Below are 19,509 nucleotides of genomic sequence, written 5' to 3'. Positions count from 1 at the left end.
CATACCATTCTCTCCAGGATCAGTTCTTAAAATAGTACACAAACAAGTTGGAGGATTTTCTGTTTTTTATTACATACAAATATAAATAGCTGAATTTACATAAAGTGTTAAGAGTTGGCAAACACCTTGGACCACATGGAACCCACAGACAATCCTGAGACTGCACTCGGTGCCATGGCAACAGTGCCATAACCACATCACGCCATCACAGCTACAATAATCATGGTGGTCAGAACCCACACCTGATAACTTCATGAACACAAATACTGTGTAAGATTAGCAAAGCCGATGCGTCTGGAAGTAGCCACAAGTATTGCATCGTTCTGATGGATTCCTTACAAAAACATTCATGAAGTAGCCCATGAAAGTAATAAAGGTAATCATAAATAATATTTGTTTCTTGTTCTTGGGCAGAATTCCACCTGTATATATTCCTTCTTCACACCAAACCTCAAAGGAAACTGGATATGTGTGTTCAGCTCAGAAGAGTTATGGATCATCAGGGCAAGGTAGAGACCAGTGAACCGAGTGGTCAGAACAGAACACAGGAAATATGACACCTGCTTAGCATCACCTGCCCCTGGGCCCTGGGCCAGAGATGATTACCTGCCCCAGGGCCCTGGAGCAGAGAATATCACCTGCCCCTGGGGCTGAGATGATCACCTACCCCTGGGCCCTGAAGCAGATGTGATCACCTGCCCCTGGGCCCTGGGGCTGAGATCACGTGAACAGAATGACGATGCTGATCAGAATGATGAAGCCAATACTGAACACAAACACAAGATTAAAAAACCATCATGTAAAAAACAAAAATTCCACCAAAAACAGATCTATGCAGTTACTGAAAAGAAGTAACACAATTCTGAATAGATACATTATTTGTACAGTCTTTTTTTTAAGATTTAGTTTTTTGATAACAAATAATAATGTGCTTTCTCTGTGTGGTGGAGCAGGAAAGGTGTGTGTGTGTGTGTGTGTGTGTGTGCGTGTGTGTAACCTCTGCCAACCTCCTTGCTTTAAATACATCTTGTACTAAAGTTATATAGACAGTTTCACAGCACCTTTTCACAGATAACATCCATCAGTCCAGTACTGCCCATCAGTCTGTCCATCAGTACAGTACTGCCCATCAGTCTGTCCATCAGTACAGTACTGCCCATCAGTCGGTGGGCCAGAGCAGGAGCAGATCTCACAGTGCCGATCAAAAAGGATCTTCAAGCATGCTTCTTTTCCAGAACCATTTCTCAGTCTTCCATCTCCTGATAGATAGTATCGTTTTGTTTGCACTCATGAGCATGCGTGTGTGTGATGAGTTGCGGTGTGTGTGATGGCTAGCAGAGTTTCTGCAGCAGTTTGTCCTCGCGTAGTCCGAAGGAGACGCTGACGGACATCTCTGCGATGAAGCGCTCGCAGGCCTGCCGGCTCACCTGTCTGCAGTAGCGCAGGTCGATGCAGCACACGCTGGCACAGCGCTTGAAGTAGCTGAGAGACAGATCTGTCACCCGGTTACACACTGAGGGGGAAACACACCACACACCAAACTCAGATAACTACACTGTGAGCACAGCGTTGGGTAAAGTGTGTAAAGTCCCAAGTGCTGATGAGGAGAGAGTGAGGTGGGAGTGAGGAGGAGAGTGAAGAGGAGAGTGAGGTGGAGAGTGAGGAAGGAGTGAGAAGGAGATTGAGGTGGGAGTGAGGAAGAGAGTGAAGAGGAGAGTGAGGAGGAGAGTGAGGAAGGAGTGAGAAGGAGATTGAGGTGGGAGTGAGGAAGAGAGTGAAGAGGAGAGTGAGGAAGAGAGTGAGGTGGAGAGTGAGGTAGGAGTGAAGGCGAGTGAGGTGGGAGTGAGGTAGGAGTGAGAAGGAGATTTAGGTGGGAGTGAGGAGAGTGAGGTGGGTGTGAGGAGGAGAGTGAGGTGAGAGTGAGGAGGAGAGTGAGGTGGAGAGTGAGGAGGAGAGTGAGGAGGAGAGTGAGGTGAGAGTGAGGTGAGAGTGAGGAGTAGAGTGAGGTGAGAGTGAGGTGAGAGTGAGGAGGAGAGTGAGGTGAGAGTGAGGAGGAGAGTGAGGTGGAGAGTGAGGAGGAGAGTGAGGTGAGAGTGAGGAGGAGAGCGAGGTGAGAGTGAGGAGGAGAGCGAGGTGGAGAGCGAGGTGGGTGTGAGGAGAGTGAGGTGGAGAGTGAGGAAGAGAGTGAGGTGGGTGTGAGGAGGAGATTGAGGAGGAGATTGAGGTGGGGTGGGTGGTGTTTACCTGACAGGTTGATGTGGGTGAGGGAGTCGCGGGTGGTGGTTCCTGCAGCTGTCAGCAGGTTGACGGACTGATCGTTGATGTGGTTGCAGTAGCTGAGGTTGAGGCGTGTGAGCAGGGGCATGTTCTTAATGATGAGACGCAGGGAGCTGTCTGTAATGTCCAGCCCAGCCAGACACAGGTCCAGCACGTTGCGCAGTTTACTGCGCGTGTCTATCTGACCTGCAGGAGCACACACAGGATTACACATGAGGCATATGGTCTGTAGGTAGGGACTGTAGACACGTGTGTGTGTGTGTGTGTGTGGGTTACCTGGCCTGTTATCTGTAGGAGGAGACAGCAGGTCCCTCATCTGGGGGTCTTTCAGGCCTTCGACCCACTGCAGGTCCAGCGTGCGGAGGAGGGGACAGCTGGAGGTACACAGAGCCGACACAGCAGCCCAGGAACAACCAGACAGGAGCAAGACCCGGAGCCCTAAACACACACACACACACACACACACACAGAAATGCACGTACAGACACAGACATGCACACACAGAGACGCAAGGGCATACACCAGGATCAGATATGCTCATCTGCTGAGCTTATATAAATGATGTCCACAGATACACACACACGCACACACACACCCATACCCACAAACCGATACCCACACACACACACACACACACACACACACACACACACACACACACTGACCTGGCAGTCGGTTGAGGAGCCAGCTGAGCTGTTTTTTGGAGACGTTGGTCCAGCTGAGGTCCAGTGTGATGGGCTGTCTCCGGATGATCCCACTCAACATCAGGGGAGTGATGGACTTACAGCGGCTCAACTCAACACGGGTCCACAGACGCTTATCACAGCACCTGACACACACACACACACACACACACACGTTCATGGACAGTTAATAATATGAATATATAGGAATTTATATATAGGGAGTTTTCATCTCATAAGCATAACAGTGATTATGATACAATGGTTCATAATGAAGTTTGTACTATCATGTCATAGTGCAACCTGGTTAGCGTTTGTAACTAATGTGTGTAGTCAGTAGGGGTGTAACGGTACACAAACATCACGGTTCGATTCAAACACCAAAAAAAACATGGTGGACGCTAATGTGGAGAGATATAGAGCATACATGTATACTTCATATAAATATGAGAGATAGAGCATACATGTATACTTCATATAAATATGAGAGATAGAGCATACATGTATACTTCATATAAATATGAGATATAGAGCATACATGTATAGTTCATATAAATATGAAATAGAGCATACATGTATACTTCATATAAATATGAGAGATAGAGCATACATGTATACTTCATATAAATATGAGATATAGAGCATACATGTATACTTCATATAAATATACTAGAACACAACTGCTCACTTGTATTACTCACTGCTTTAAAATGAGAATATCTATTAACCATAATCTGTGAACCATTATTTGGTGAGTTAAATAGTGTTTTCTTAGCAGACTCTTTACTATAGCTTTGTAGAGACTAATGTCTGTTACAAAAATTACATTTTACTCTTATTTTTAAGGGTACTGGGTCTCAATTTAGGGGTGCTTGAGCGCCCCTATAAGGGTGGACACACCTTGTATCTAGACACATGATGTTTAGATTTTTTTTTTCCCCCACAATGATGCCTCTTGTACATCATTGTATTATCTCCTGGGAGATGCCTGTCACTTACAGTCAAAAATATAATTTCTGGTTAAATAAAAGTAAATTTAAGTCAAAATTTGCCAGGGGTATGAATACTTTCGTGCATGACTGTATGCAATGTTGATTAGTTTCTTTCATCTTGTTTGAAGTTTGTTGACAGGTTCAATGAATTTTCATGTTGGACAAGAACGAGTGGATAAATATTAATATCATAGTTCAGTGTGTGTAGTTGGTGTGTGTAGTTAGTGTGTGTAGATGTTGTGTGTAGATGGTGTGTGTAGTTGGTGTGTGTAGTTAGTGTGTGTAGTTAGTGTGTGTAGATGTTGTGTCTAGTGTGTGTGTGTAGTTGGTGTGTGTGTAGTTGGTGTGTGTGTAGTTGGTGTGTGTGTAGTTGTAGTTGGTGTGTGTAGATGTGTGTAGTTAGTGTGTGTAGTTAGTGTGTGTGTACTTGGTGTGTGTAGATGGTGTGTGTGTAGTTGGTGTGTGTGTAGTTGGTGTGTGTGTAGTTGGTGTGTGTGTAGTTGGTGTGTGTAGTTAGTGTGTGTGTAGATGGTGTGTGTGTAGTTGGTGTGTGTGTAGTTGGTGTGTGTGTAGTTGGTGTGTGTGTAGTTGGTGTGTGTGTAGTTAGTGTGTGTGTAGTTGGTGTGTGTGTAGTTGGTGTGTGTGTAGTTGGTGTGTGTAGTTAGTGTGTGTGTAGTTGGTGTGTGTAGATGGTGTGTGTGTAGTTGGTGTGTGTGTAGTTGGTGTGTGTAGTTACTGTGTGTAGTTAGTGTGTGTAGTTAGTGTGTGTGTGTGCTCTCTCACCAGCGGTTCCAGGTCCGGCACACACGCATGCACACGCACAGCTCTCGGTGGCTCAGGTAACTGAAGATAGCCAACCAGAGCTCCCGCTGAGCCGCGTGGTTCCGCCCATCAGCCAGCGGCAGCCTATCCGGCGGAGGGCAAATGGGCGGGGGCCGGATCACGTGCCGCTCCATCTGCACGCACTTGGGCGGAGAGCGTGTGGGGGGCGGGCGCAGGGTGGGCGTGCTGCGGTTCAAACCCAGCGGGGTGATCTGGGCCGGGTAGAAGTGGCGCAGCTCCCAGGCCGTGCCGTTCATCTCCCGCGCGCGCAGGTGCGGCCTCTCCCCGCCGGCCCCGCCCCCCTCGCCCCCAAGCACCGCCCCTCCCCCCGGCGTCCCGTTCCGGAAGCTTCTCTTGGGCTCCTCGTTCTCGCTGTCCTCGGGTTCGCTCTTCCGCGGCTGCTGGTTCTCGTTGGCCAGCGAGTGTTCGGTGCGGCGGATCTCCAGGTTCAGCTGCTTGCTGAGCTCGCTGCTGAGCGGGCACCTGGGCGCGCGGTGGCGGGGTCTGCGTGCCCGCACCCGGGGCACCCTCTCCTGCCCCTCGCTGCCCTCGCTGCTCGGCCCCGCCCTGGGCGAGCTGCACTGCGACGTGTCGCTCTCCACGCACAGCGGCAGGCTCCTCTGCACGGGGCTGCTCTCGCACGCAGGCTGGGCTACGCCCTCCTCTTCCTCCTCCTCCTCTTCCTCCTCCTCCTCCTCCTCATCTTTCTCTTGTTCGTGTTCTTCCTGTTTTCGGACAGAGCTCAACTCCTTCTTGGTGAAGAGGCGGGGCGACTGTTTAGTCTCCTCCTCCTTTTTGGTGAGGAGGTGGGGCGACTGTTTAGTCTCCTCCTCTTGCTCCTCCTCCAGCTCCTCCTCCTCGGTCTTCATCAGGGGGATGAAGGGCTCCTCAGACCTCCAGGGCCTCTTGAGCTGAGACAGAACAACACGATTGAACTTAAATAACTAATAATGACACAGCACGAATCTCAGACATGGCAGCAATTAGTCTTTTCCATCTGACCGATTCCATCTAGAATTAAAACATTACACTCGGGACAGGATACGGGGTTAGTAACCTTCTTCTTAGCACTAGCCTCATCTTCCTCTTCATCATCATCAAATAGCTTTTTCTTCTTCCTGAGGAAGTTGGGCACATCAGGGCGTGGTCTGGGCGGGTCCCTGGCGGTGAGCGGTGGGGGGAGGCGTGCCACCGGCTCCTCGGGGGACGGTCTGGGGGCGTCGTCCCTCTCGCTCTTCCTCCGAGCTGCTGCCGCGGCGACGGCAGCCTGCTCCACCTCATCGCGCCCCTCACGACCTCCTCGCTGCTCCCTCAGCAGGGAGCCCGGCAGGTTGGAGGCGTACTTGAACCCTGGACCTCGTTTTTGCTTACAGGCCAAGAGGCAAAAATACAGACAAGACTTTATACCTTATGACCACTATGCACCTGACCATTCAACTTATAGTAGTAGAAATATCATTATGACCACCTGACACACTTCATAGCAGGATACCGCTCATTCATTTAATAATTTTGGTCATATTACGAAGTTTACATTTTTAGATAATAATCTAGACTTAAACATCACAGAGTTATGCAACTGGATAGGACCTACTGTTTAAGAATGCTGCTGTTTCCCAGTCATGGATAACCAGTTAACAGCCACCCAGAACCCAGTGAAACATCCCAGCTGTCAGTTCACTAACCCAGCTCACTAGTGCAGCTCACTAACGCACCTCACTAATCCAGCTCACTAGCGCAGCTCACTAACCCTACTCACCAGGCCAGCTCACTAACCCAGTTTACTAGTGCAGCTCACTAACCCAGATCACTATCACAGCTCACTAGCGCAACTCACTTACCCTGCTCACTAGGCCAGTTCACTAGCACGGCTCACTAACCCAGCTCACTAGCATGGCTCACTAACCGAGCTCACTAGTGAAGCTCACTAGTGAAGCTCACTAACCGAACTCACTAGTGAAGCTCACTAACCGAACTCACTAGTGAAGCTCACTAACCGAACTCACTAGTGAAGCTCACTAACCGAACTCACTAGTGAAGCTCACTAACCGAGCTCACTAGCCCGAGCTAACCCAACTCACTGGTGCAGCTCACTAACCCAACTCACTAGCACAGCTCACGAGTGCATCTCACTTGCACAACTCACTGACGCAGCTCACTGCCCCTGCTCACTAACTCAGCTCAATGATTTCAAAATAACATTATTAATGTTAAAAATAATAATAATAAGAAGAAGAAAAATGTAATTGTAAGTCATGAGACATCATGAGCCATCAGCTCACACACACTCGCACACACACACACACACACACACACACACACACACACACAAACACCATCGTGCGTGGCTGTTGTGGGAATAATCGTGCATGCATTCGTCTGAAACTCACTTTCCCTGTCTTGCCAGCGTAGTTGCATTTGGGACATTCCCAGCAGTTGGGCAGCTCATCGTTAACAACTCCAGCCGCGTCCTTAACCTGGGATAGACAGACAGACAGAGAGTGGAGAGATAGATGGGGGTAAGAGACTGTTTGTCTGTCAGGTTGTTTTTCCTGTTTCATACAGCCAGTAGGTGGTTTAGCACTGAGAGGATCTGCTCTGGAGAGTGGGGTGAGAATGCTCCGCCCTCCTCCGCCAGCTCTTGAAGGAGGAACTGACACAGAGGGAACCGCCTGTGTGTGTGTTCACGTGTGAATGAGTGTGTTCACGTGTGAATGAGCGTGTTCACGTGTGAATGAGCGTGTCAATGAGTGTGGGTTCATGTGTGTTCACGTGTGAATGAGCGTGTTCATGTGTGTTCACGTGTGAATGAGCGTGTTCACGTGTGAATGAGTGTGGGTTCACGTGTGTTCATGTGTGAATGAGGGTGGGTTCATGTGTGTTCACATGTGAATGAGCGTGTTCATGTGTGTTCACGTGTGAATGAGCGTGTTCATGTGTGTTCACGTGTGAATGAGCGTGGGTTCATGTGTGTTCACGTGTGAATGAGGGTGGGTTCATGTGTGTTCACATGTGAATGAGCGTGTTCATGTGTGTTCACGTGTGAATGAGCGTGTGTTCACGTGTGAATGAGCGTGTGTTCACGTGTGAATGAGTGTGGGTTCATGTGTGTTCACATGTGAATGAGTGTGTGTTCACGTGTGAATGAGTGTAGGTTCATGTGTGTTCACGTGTGAATGAGCGTGTTCATGTGTGTTCACATGTAAATGAGCGTGTATTCATGTATGTATGAGCGTGTGCATGGGTGCATGTGTGTATGAGCGTGTGTATGGGTGCTTGTGTGTTCACGTGTGAATGATGGTCATGTGTGTGTACATGTATGTATAAGTGTGTGAATATTCAACTTAGAGCCAGAGACTAAGTTGGAGTAGAATGACATTTGGTGCAGAGGTCAGAGGTCAGAGGGAGATTTTTCTGACCTTGAGGCAGTTGGGGTGAACAATCTCATTGCAGATGGAGCACTCCATTAACATGGCATTAAACTTCTCCTCTTCATCGTCCAGAGTGTCCTCCTTACCAGCCTCACCACACACCACACACACTGCCGTGTGTGGTAATACCGGCTGCACACACACACACACACACACACACACACACACACACACACACACACACACACACACACACACACACACACACACACACACACAAAAAATGTAATTAAATGAACAGTATGACATTATGATGTATGACCATTATATATACATATATATGAACATTAGGGACAATTTGAGACAGTATCGACACCAAACAAAAATAGTGTAAGATGGTGTCCTGAAGAGTGTGTGTCAGTAGCAGCTGCCCTAATGATTACAAGTTTGTGTATCCCTGTAAGGACGTTTGTTGAACTGAATGTGTGTTGTGTTGTGTGTGTGCATGTACTGTGAGCACGTGTTATTTACAGTCAAGCATTACCTCATACTGCTTGATGTAACTGTGGGTATGTGTGCATGTGTGTGTGTGCGTGTGTGTGTGTGTGTGTGTTCTTACAGCAATGCACTGCCTCATAATGCAGGACTGCTTCATGCGCCCTGGGCCTCCGAACTTCTTCATGTCCTTGCAGAAGTGACACTCGCCACACTCCGTCCGCACACACGCCTCACACTTCCGACACCGCGTGCGTCTGCGCCGTGCCCCAGAAGAACTCCGGTTCGATGGGAGCTTGACGGCCGTTGCTGTGGACGACGTGGTTGCCACGGATGCTGTTGCTGTGGCAGCCATTTTGGGTTTGGGCCGATTGGCTGGCCGCTGCTATGGTCAGGGCCAGAGACAGGGAAAGAGAGAGAGCGAGGGAGAGAGAGGGAGAGAGGGGGGGAGAGAGAGGGGGGGGGGGGAGAGAGAGAGGGGGGGGGGGGAGAGGGGGGGGAGAGGGGGAGAGAGAGGGAGTGTTCAGTCCAATTTTCAGTACAAACATGCAGACTGTTTCTCTGCCCACTTCTCTCCTTCTTGCGTCTCTGAAGCCACAAGCTGAAGGACTGAGCAGGGAAACAAAACAATACTGCCAGCACATTCTCTCCTCCGACATGTTTGTGTGGTTACGTCAGCACTGGGCCAGACCCAGAACCAGAACCAGAACCAACACCAGACCCAAAACCAACCCAGCATGTGCAGTCCAGGCACATGCTGCCCCCCGCCCCTCACGCCCCCCGCCCCTCACTCCACACACCCCACATGCACCTCACCCCTCATGCACCTCACCCTTCACTCCACACGCACCTCACCCTTCACTCCACACGCACCTCACCCCTCACCCCTCACCCCTCACCCTACATTGCACACGTCAGCAGCGTTAAAGAACAAAAACACAACTAGAAAGCAAAAGAAAGTGGAGGAAGGTGCGTCCCCAGCCTCCTACCTAACAGGTCTGGATGTGGCCTGTTCAAAATGCGGTTAGCTGTTGAGTAAGAGGGCCAGCAGGCCCCTCCCACATCTGCTGTGGTTTCAGTAGATCAGCTGATATCTGCACCTCTGCACATTATTACCTCCGCATTATCACTGTCACCACTATCACCATCACCACCACCATCTTCCTTATCTTCATCATGGTGTATGGAGCACCGTTCTGACAGCAGTAATGCCCTGTTTTCACATCAGTAAGGCACCTCGGGGCTCCGGGATGGATAAAAGATCAAAATGGGGAATGAAATAAATGTATGAAATATCACAGTATAAGCTCAGGACCAGCAGAGAGCTGTGTCTATTTCTGCAGAGAGCAGAAGACCACATATTAAACACACACACACACACACACACACACACACACACACACACACACACACACACACGGAGTAGAGCTTTGAAGCCAACCTGTATTCATCATCATCATCCCCACCTTCCCATCATCATTCTCCAGTTCTGTAGTCACACACACTAAACCAGTGAGAGACGGAGAAGTCGGTGCTTCAGCAAACAGGGTTGCCATGGCAACACACCAGTCCCATGCACTTGGCAGTGTAAATGAAATTAATGAAAAAGTGGAGAGCAGGAAAGAGAGCAGGAGGGATGGTGGGTGTAGCTGTATCAGGGAGGATGGTGGGTGTAGCTGTAACAGGGTGTAGCTGTATCAGGGAGGATGGTGGGTGTAGCTGTATCAGGTGTAGCTGTATAAGGAGGGATGGTGGGTGTAGCTGTATCAGGGAGGATGGTGGGTGTAGCTGTACCAGGGCAGATGGTGGGTGTAGCTGTATCAGGGAGGATGGTGGGTGTAGCTGTACCAGGGCAGATGGTGGGTGTAGCTGTACCAGGGCAGATGGTGGGTGTAGCTGTATCAGAGGGGATGGTGGGTGTAGCTGTATTAGGGCAGATGGTGGGTGTAGCTGTACCAGGGCAGATGGTGGGTGTAGCTGTATCAGGGCAGATGGTGGGTGTAGCTGTATCAGGGCAGATGGTGGGTGTAGCTGTATCAGGGCAGATGGTGCTACACTGTATAAGGAACAATGTTCTTAAGTCGTATACATAGATTATTGACACACACAAGCAGGTGTGCAGCTGAGCAGCCCCACCAGGATTTCGTGGGCCTTTTTTGTGATTGTTGTGGGCTAAAATGTTTGATGTTGCGGGTGTTTTTCAAAAAAATTGCGATGGAAGTTGCGGTGTGTTTTTGCTTTTTTGTGAGTACATTGCAATAGGGAGTAAATGTTGTATGGTTTCCTCTATTTAGTAGTCCATTTTAATTATCTATTTACCTATTTATTCAGGGTTGCCAACTTTTCAAGATCGCTTGGAGTGAGATTTGAACTTGGAGGGGTTAGCGAACGTAAGTTGTTACCGGGCGGCCTGTAAAAAATGGACACAAATTAAGTATTATATCGAGATCGATCGCCAGTGGTTGGCGCCAGAGCGAACTAGTAACTCATAGATATGGATCAGAGATAAATAAACGTTATCTCTGACTTTAAACTTTATCTCAGACCCTCGCCGCTTGCGTGCGCTGTAGTGACTTCGCGGGCTACCGTTGCATTATGGGGAATGTAGTGTTCGTGCGTGCAAAACACCATCGGGCGGTTCTAATAGTAATTAAATATCATCCAGGGGGCCATAGATAATCAATTCGCGGGCCGGATCTGGACAGTTTATCCCCGCTTTCATGTAGTGTACCGGGATACTGCTTTTCCCGATCTTTTTGCCGTTATTTTCGTCGCTCATGCTGCTTTCAGTCTGTTCCTCTTGAACGTATATACGGAAGTAAGGCGGGAGTTTGTCGACGTCACATCAAGACGACATCAGTGATTGGTCAAATTTGCGGGAAAGTTGCGGTGATTGGCTGAAGTTGCAACACCGCCCTGAATTCGCGGGGTTTGCTTGAAGTTGCAAATCGCAACATCGTGACTTTCTGGAGGGTCTGGCTGAGAGTTGATACTCCAGCTGAAAGTACAGACTACAGTACCAGTGAAAGTACAGACTACAGTACCAGTGAAAGTACAGACTACAGTACCAGTAAAGGTGCAGACGGGGGCGACTGGTTTAGTATGTAAAGTAGGAGTGAACAGTACACTGAGGTCACAAGGTCAGGTGTGCAACAGTAGCAGTGATGTAATGGATCACAGTTTGGTCTAACCAAGTTCTGTACTGACGGTGAGAGGTGAAGGTGTGGTCTCACTTATCCAGGACTGAGTCTGCAGGAGAGACAGTCCAGAACGCAGCATAATAATACATGACTTATTCCAAGAGTCTTTAGTTTAGTGAGCAGTCTTCAGGGGCTGATTGTAGTGAAATAAAGTGAAGAATGCTGACCACTGACCGGACTAAAACCATGAAATACACTTACTGATTCAAAACTACATTATGTCAAGGTTAAGGCAGTATGTTCATTGATACTGTCTCACTTAGAAATTGTTCCCAGAAGATCAGAGGATATTTCTGCACCCTGAGAATAGACTGCAGATCTGTTCGGGCTGTTACCAAACCTGCTTCCTCACAATTCAAACCACATTATTTACAAGAAAAGGATAAAAGTTCAAGTCAAACTGCTCCCTCAAAGTCCACAATCCATACAGACACGATCTATATAGACACAATCCATACAGACATGATCCATACACGATCCATATGGACATGATCAATACAGACACAATCTATACAAGGTCCATACAGACACAATCCATACACACATGATCCATACAAACATGACCCATACACAATCCATACACAATATGCACGATCCATACAGACATGATCCATACAGACATGATCTATAGACATAATCCATACACGATCCATATAGACACAATCCATACAGACATGATCCATACAGAAATTATCCATACAAATACAACCCATACATGATCCACACAGACACGATGCAGACAGATGTGTTCCAAACATGATCCATACAAATGGTTTCCAAACACGTGCATCATTACCTTTTCACAAGATTTTATTATTTAGATTATTTTGTTTGTGGAGACTTTGGTAAACCAGATGCAGATGTGCACATAAACTCAGCATCTAAAAATATTTGGTCTCTGTGCTCAGATTAATATCAATAACACAGCTGAGAAATATTAGTAGATGTGTCAGCAACCCACATAGGGCAGTGCACTGCAGAGAAATCCAGTGGAATGCAGAGAAATCCAGTGGAATGCAGAGAAATTCAGTGCACTGCAGAGAAAATTGTGATCAGATGCAAAGCACTTTTGTAAGTCGCTCTGGATAAGAGCGTCTGCTAAATGCCATAAATGTAAAATCCAGTGCACTGCAGAGAAATCCAGTGCACTAGAGAATTCTGCAGTGGATTCTACACAACATTCCATTCCCCGACACTCTCTCTCCACTAGGGACCGCAACCCAACACCCCAGTTATGCATCTCGGTTACATCATCAGTGTAGCAATAACCAGAGATTAAGCTGCTACCCAACATTAGATGTACGCAAGAAACACTGAAACCCTGAAGGCTCAGAGAAACCCTGACTGACTTAGAGCAACTACTACACAGTATTTTCACACTACTTGCTCTGTGTGTGGACGTTACCTGCTAGCAGACGTGCTCCTGCTCTTTCATTTAACTAAAGGAAGGTCCTGTGTATATGAGCAGATACATGAACGAACTTCATTCGTAACTTAGCAGTAAGGATACAATTTATGTAAGCAGGGGCATATTGAGTGCAAAGGGGCAGGAAAATGAGCTGTTTGACTTTAGAATGTCAGCACAGTCAATCTCCTCCATACTAAAGACGGAAAGAGCACCAGGTGTGGTAATCAGTGAAGCAAAAATTAGCGCCTCTATGAGATCAGGGGCCAATGAAATTCATAAATAAACATGTTTCATCGCCAAAATCGCTTCCCCGGATAATAAGAACAGTGTCCACGTGTTCAGAGACCCGGGGGAGCGAGGTAGCTCCCACTGTTTCCAGGGTGCAGTCATGCCCATGTCTTCCTCACGTTTGTGAGCTACACGTCCCACACCGCACACAAAACACACACACGTCTCGTGTCCGATGATGATGATGATGTTTCATCTCGTGACTTGGACGGGCCTTGCGCAGAGTCTGATTTGATGAGATTATTTCATGAGATTATGATACATTATATTTTGGATTAGAACTGGTCACTGCAAGTGTGTTTTGACATCCAGTCTAGAACGTTTGCAAAATGTGAAAAACGGACCTCGACCTGATTAATTAAAATCAGTGGTGTGTTTTTCCTGAATGTTGATGTGGCTGATTTTGAGTGTATTCGACATTACTCCTGTGCATCTGACCGGCCCACGTACGCTGACGTACGTACACAAGAACACACATGCTCAAAGACGTGCATGCCATGACTTCAAAAAAGAACTAAAATAAAATCATTTGCACACCCTAATGTAAAGTGTCTATATGTAATATGTCTAAGTTTCTAGGACGGCGCATGAAAACTGAATTATTTTATGGACCATTAATGTAAATCATGTTCGTAATTATGTTTCAATGCTGCGATTCATGAATATGGCGCCCTTGTTCAGGTAAGAACGTCTCAGGGATTAAAAGAAGAACATCTGTTAAAAATGCGGTTAGCTGTTGAATATAATAATCTATAGTAATTCACAGGTTTCCCATGTCCAAGGTGACCGTAGCCAAAGCCTTTAAAGAAACCATCCTTCCACTGCTCCTGGCAGCGCACACACACACACACACACACACACACACACACACACACACACACACACACACACACACACACACACACACACATTACAAACAGCACAGCCAGATCACACACATGCACGCAAACATGCATGCACAAACACACATGCACACACACCGCATTATATTATAGTCTGTAGAATTGCTGGACTTTTGCCCTGTTGCCCCAGGCTGGATTGCTGGGGCATGAGGGAGGCCCAGAATTGCCTCCCCACCCCATCAGATTGTACCACTGTGTCAGCACAGCAAGATCACACACAGCAGAACCACAATATGCACAGAGAAATCCCACACAGCACGATCACAGTGTATACAGCATAGTCATAGTCCTTCATTATGTCCAGGACAGTCACAGCTGTCCTGGACATAATGAAGGAGCTTCCCAGAACATATATCACCATATTTTACATAAATATCAGTGAGGACAGGGCAGGAAGACTGAGAAGACCGTCCAGACTACAGCACTTCCTGTCTCATGACCGCTGGACGGCTTCAACATAGACCTGCTGATGAAGAGTATTTATTTGTGCTTTTTTATATAAAAATGTTGTAAGCACGTTTATTCCTATTAAGACCTTTTGAATACTGATTTCATTACCTTTCAATGATTTAAAAACCTTTTAGTCTAGTTCAAGTGGAAATAAACATCTGTTTTCCACATAAACTCATCAATATTTATTTAAGAGGGCCTGCAAAACACTCCAGCAAAAGAGAAGCAACATCACGTGCTGATAAATGTTGGACAAACACTGGACAAATTCCTTCTGGCTCCTCACAGGGCCCGAGCAGAGCTTCTCAGAGACGTTCATAACATCACTGAAGGGCTAGAAGGCTCTGCTGAAGACCAAATGACTGACTGACCCAGGTACAGCAAAGCACGTGCAGGCCCAAAGAGCCGGTCATAGGCAGAGGTGGACATTCCAGGTTCAGAAAGTAAAAGTCCTCACCAGGGTTTTGCTCAGGCTTCCTGGATTGTGTTGATTGTCTTAATTTTACCTGGCAATAATGAGAAAATCCAGCAAGCTTGAATAAAATCATGAGAAGGAATTGTACTTTCTGAAGTTAGAATGTCCACTTCTGGTCATAGGACATCCCACCTCCACAGACTGCAGCTGTTCTGGGATCAGTGATAGTGAGACGTCCAACACAAGAGACAGCAACCCTAGAGTGAATCACACCAATGGTGAACTTCAGCCACAACCATCATGACCACCATCAAGCAGCTGTGTAGCTGTGCCTCTACAGTACAAGTGTGACATAGTTGGGGTCCATGGGCAGGTGTAACTATCAGAGTGTGTGTTTATGGTTGGGTGTAAAGGACAATGTGCTAGAGATCAAATGACTGATGACAACAAACACTGATCAAGTCAATTCTTTTAGCAGAATGAGCTTACACAGTGTCTCTGGGACCTTACACTGTGTCTCAGGGACCTTACACAGTGTCTCAGGGACCTTACACAGTGTCTCAGGGACCTTACACAGTGTCTCAGGGACCTTACACAGTGTCTCAGGGACCTTACACTGTGTCTCAGGGACCTTACACTGTGTCTCAGGGACCTTACACTGTGTCTCAGGGACCTTACCCTGTGTCTCTGAGCACACAAGTGCTAATAAAACATTTTAGAGTTTCTGTCTGTGCTGCCTGCAGTGATGTGGCATGACTGGTACACGCTGTTTAAAAGACAATCACTACAGCTGTTTCTACGAGCACATCAAATCACCAGACAGGAAAACCTGGGGGGCACAAGGGGGTGGAGGGCAAGAAGGGAGATGGGGGGTGGGGGTTCAGCAGGACATCAGGGCAGATAATCTTGTTTTCACACCTACACACCCACAAACCACACACAGGCTCTCGGGTGATCTTTGAGAGCGATTGCTTATAGGGACGGAATGGCTGCACAATTCTCTAGCCATTGAACACAGGCTCCTGGACAGGTGAGCTCAGCCACGTGAGAGGAGTCCACGCCGGCTCGTGTGTGCACGTCAGAACCAGAACCATCAACACCTCCAGCGCTGCTCACAACAAAGCCAGACATGTCATCCAACACTCAGCAGCACCAAAACAGGAGACGAACAGTCAAACCTCAACCACGAGTCTGGTATGAGGAAGCATTAGCACAAGGAAGAAAGAGAGAGAAAGAGAAAGAGAAAGAGAGAGAGAGCGCTTTCCCCTACAACTACAGTGTTCTCAGCTCCACGGTTACAGTCACCACAGACACACAACACCGAGAGGGGTTGAGTTACAATCACACTCCCCTTCTCCTACAAAGAAAGCCTTTCTAGGGTAGCCTCCATTTCCTCTGGCCATGTACTGCAAGCTAGTCGACCCCAGAGCACACGGAGCCAGAGAGAGGAGGGAGAAAGAGAAAGAGAGTGAGAGAGAGAGAGAGAGAGAAATAAGCATGGGAAGGACAGGCATTTTGATTGTTTAAAAAGCACGGGGTATGAGTAAGGAAACCTGAGAGAGAGCGCGCGAGAGAGAAAGAGAGAGAGGGAGAGAGAGAGAGGGGGGGGGAGAACAGTGTGTGTGTGTGTGTGTGTGTGTGTGTGTGTGTGTGTGTGTGTGTGTGTGTGTGTGTGTGTGTGTGTGTGTGTACGCGCTGACCTGTTCGGCTGTGTCAGAGTCGTAATCCTCATCGTCTGCACTCAGAGACATGGCCATGGTGGTTTGGTTTCATATCCAGTCCCACAAACACAACACTGTCATGGCTGTGGTGCTCGTCTCGTCCCTCTAACCTTTCCCCGTGTTTCTTTCTCTCGCTAGCTCGTGTTCTCTCTCCCAAACAGGCAGCTGCCTGAGCACACACCAGCCTGCTAGCTCATGCATATTCACCAGGAAAGGAGAGGGGACTTCAGCTCAGCCAATCAGAGGCTAGTTGGCGTCCAGTTTCAGGCTGGCCCACAAAGCCTGTGCATTGTGCTGTGGGTGTGGGAGGAGGGGGGAGGGGCATGGGGCAGGGGGAGGGGCAGGAGGGAGGGGGAGGGGCAGAACACTTCTCCACAAAGGAACCCCTGACATTAGCAGGTCAGCCAAGAGTTCTTCCCGAGAGGTACGTATGCTCGGTGTGTGATTGAGAGGGTCTGGATCAGTTCACTCTTAAACCCAGGAAGTGATAGCGAGGCTGGGTTTCCTTTTCTGTAGCTGAAGAACTCTTCTTTCATTTAAGAAGAGCAGGTTTAATACAGCCCTGGAGATGAGCTCTGAACTTTGGACAATTCCATTCCCACAAATGTAGAATGTTTCCTGTAGAAGGTGTGAACCACGGTGTGCGTTAGTCTGAACCTGGCTGAAACACTGAACCTGGCTGAAACACTGAACCTGGCTGAAACACTGAGGGAGGCTCCAAGAGTGCCGGCATTTGAATCACAAGAGCTGAAAGTGTCACATTTACAAGGCCCATCTGCCTGTCTCACCGCAGGCATTATCAACAGAGCAGGCATTATCAACAGAGCAGGCATTATCAACATAGCAACTTAAAGAACCCAACTACTGTCCTCAAAATTCAGGTTTTTTCAATCTTTTGATTAGTATACATTTCTTATTTAATATGCCTATCATAGACATTCTCAATGGCCTTCGTCTTTTTTATTAGACATATTAAGTTTTTTTTCAATTACATATTAACTTTGAATATTGCATAAACAGCACATCAGTGTTTGTGGTAAAAATGAACATTTAGAACGAGAACAGGCAAAATCCTCCTATATGAAGAAATAAGTGAAACAACCTGGCAGCAGTGTGTTCAACCATAACCAAAATCTAGGGTTAGGGGTTAGAGGTCGGGGATAGACTGACAGCAGTGTGTTCAACCGTGAACACACCATGAACACCTGGACCAAAGATATCTCTCCATCACTCTCTCGTTCATACCTGCGACTGGACCAAAGATATCTCTCCATCATTCTCTCGTTCATACCTGCGACTGGACTAAACATATCTCTCCATCACTCTCTCGTTCACACACACTCGTTCACACACACATGCTACTGGGCATGTTAGTTCAGCACACACTAAACCTCAAATACTGAGAGGACTGCATTTGTGTGCCTGTTTGTAAAGATTTATGAAATGTGATACTGTGTTTGCTGTTATGACCACTGACTATACTCATGGTTTACCTTACAGTTATGACAACTGACTACATTCATGGTGTACCTTACAGTTATGACAACTGACTATACTCATGGCGTACCTTACAGTTATGAAAACTGACTACACTCATAGCGTATGTTACAGTTATGACCAATGACTACACTCATAGCATATGTTACAGTTATGACCACTGACTACATTCATGGTGTACCTTACAGTTATGACCACTGACTACACTCATGGCGTCCCTCACAGTTATGACCACTGACTACATTCATGGCGTCCCTCACAGTTATGACCACTGACTACACTCATAGCGTCCCTCACAGTTATGACCACTGACTACATTCATGGCGTCCCTCACAGTTATGACCACTGACTACACTATGTAATGCACAGTGACTCTAGTCTTAATGTTTTCTAAAGTAATATGGGAAAGCTACACATAAACGTGCGTGTGTGAGAGAGCGAGTGTGTGTGTGTGTTAAGGTTTTACTGATGGGCTTTTATGCTCATACCTTAATCTGGTTTCTCCTTCTTCTACTACATCATTAATATAATTGTCAGCAAGCGTCCTGCAAAACAACAGAAGTTAATGAACCCTTATTAGCGAATGTAAGTACACTGGATAGTACTGAATACTGAATTACACAGAGGAGGACCTAGCAAGGACATAGAAGATAGTATCTTATTTTCTTCATCAGAACAATGTACACTTTTAAAATATTAGAGTGAATTATAAAATAACAAATCTTTACGTCGACTATTGACTTACACAGCGGCGTCACGCGTTTCTGTTCAGGCATAACTCACCTTTTACTGGACTTGAAGCCTATATGAAGAACAACAGTTTATTCCTCATGAGCGTTATATCCAAACTCGACATTGTCACTCTGGGTCACGTATGGCTTCCAAAAACATTCATCAGTTTGACAGACGTGAGACAGACGGGCTTAAAGATTAGGAGAGTTACATTTCCTGCACGTGCCTGGGGACCGCCTACGCAGCCGCGTAGGAC

General features: G+C 47.2%; 1 protein-coding gene across 6 annotated transcripts; it reads right to left on the bottom strand.

Moving 5' to 3' along the window:
• Positions 1–51: 51 nt before the first annotated feature.
• Positions 52–19,505, bottom strand: kdm2ba (lysine (K)-specific demethylase 2Ba). 6 transcript variants are annotated; one of them, XM_077003310.1, is made up of 11 exons: positions 19,305–19,505; positions 19,010–19,066; positions 8,765–9,025; positions 8,194–8,337; positions 7,165–7,251; positions 5,832–6,149; positions 4,736–5,685; positions 2,943–3,106; positions 2,554–2,715; positions 2,245–2,463; positions 52–1,513 (listed from the first exon to the last, which is right to left on the bottom strand). In XM_077003310.1, the coding sequence occupies exons 3-11, from the start codon at positions 8,993–8,995 to the stop codon at positions 1,332–1,334; spliced, it is 2,457 nt and encodes an 818-aa protein (XP_076859425.1). In that variant the 5' UTR covers positions 8,996–9,025; positions 19,010–19,066; positions 19,305–19,505; the 3' UTR covers positions 52–1,331. The 6 variants fall into 6 exon arrangements, with proteins under 6 accessions (XP_076859425.1, XP_076859426.1, XP_076859424.1 ...); XM_077003311.1 differs by having other exon boundaries at positions 8,765–9,022; XM_077003309.1 differs by lacking the exons at positions 19,010–19,066; positions 19,305–19,505 and adding an exon at positions 17,004–17,277 and having other exon boundaries at positions 5,850–6,149.
• Positions 19,506–19,509: the final 4 nt, after the last annotated feature.

This window comes from Brachyhypopomus gauderio, chromosome 4 (assembly GCF_052324685.1).
Source record: "Brachyhypopomus gauderio isolate BG-103 chromosome 4, BGAUD_0.2, whole genome shotgun sequence".
Taxonomy (NCBI): Eukaryota; Metazoa; Chordata; class Actinopteri; order Gymnotiformes; family Hypopomidae; genus Brachyhypopomus; species Brachyhypopomus gauderio.
The sequence above is the reverse complement of the archived record's forward strand: the minus strand, read 5'-3'. Positions and strand labels throughout refer to the sequence as shown.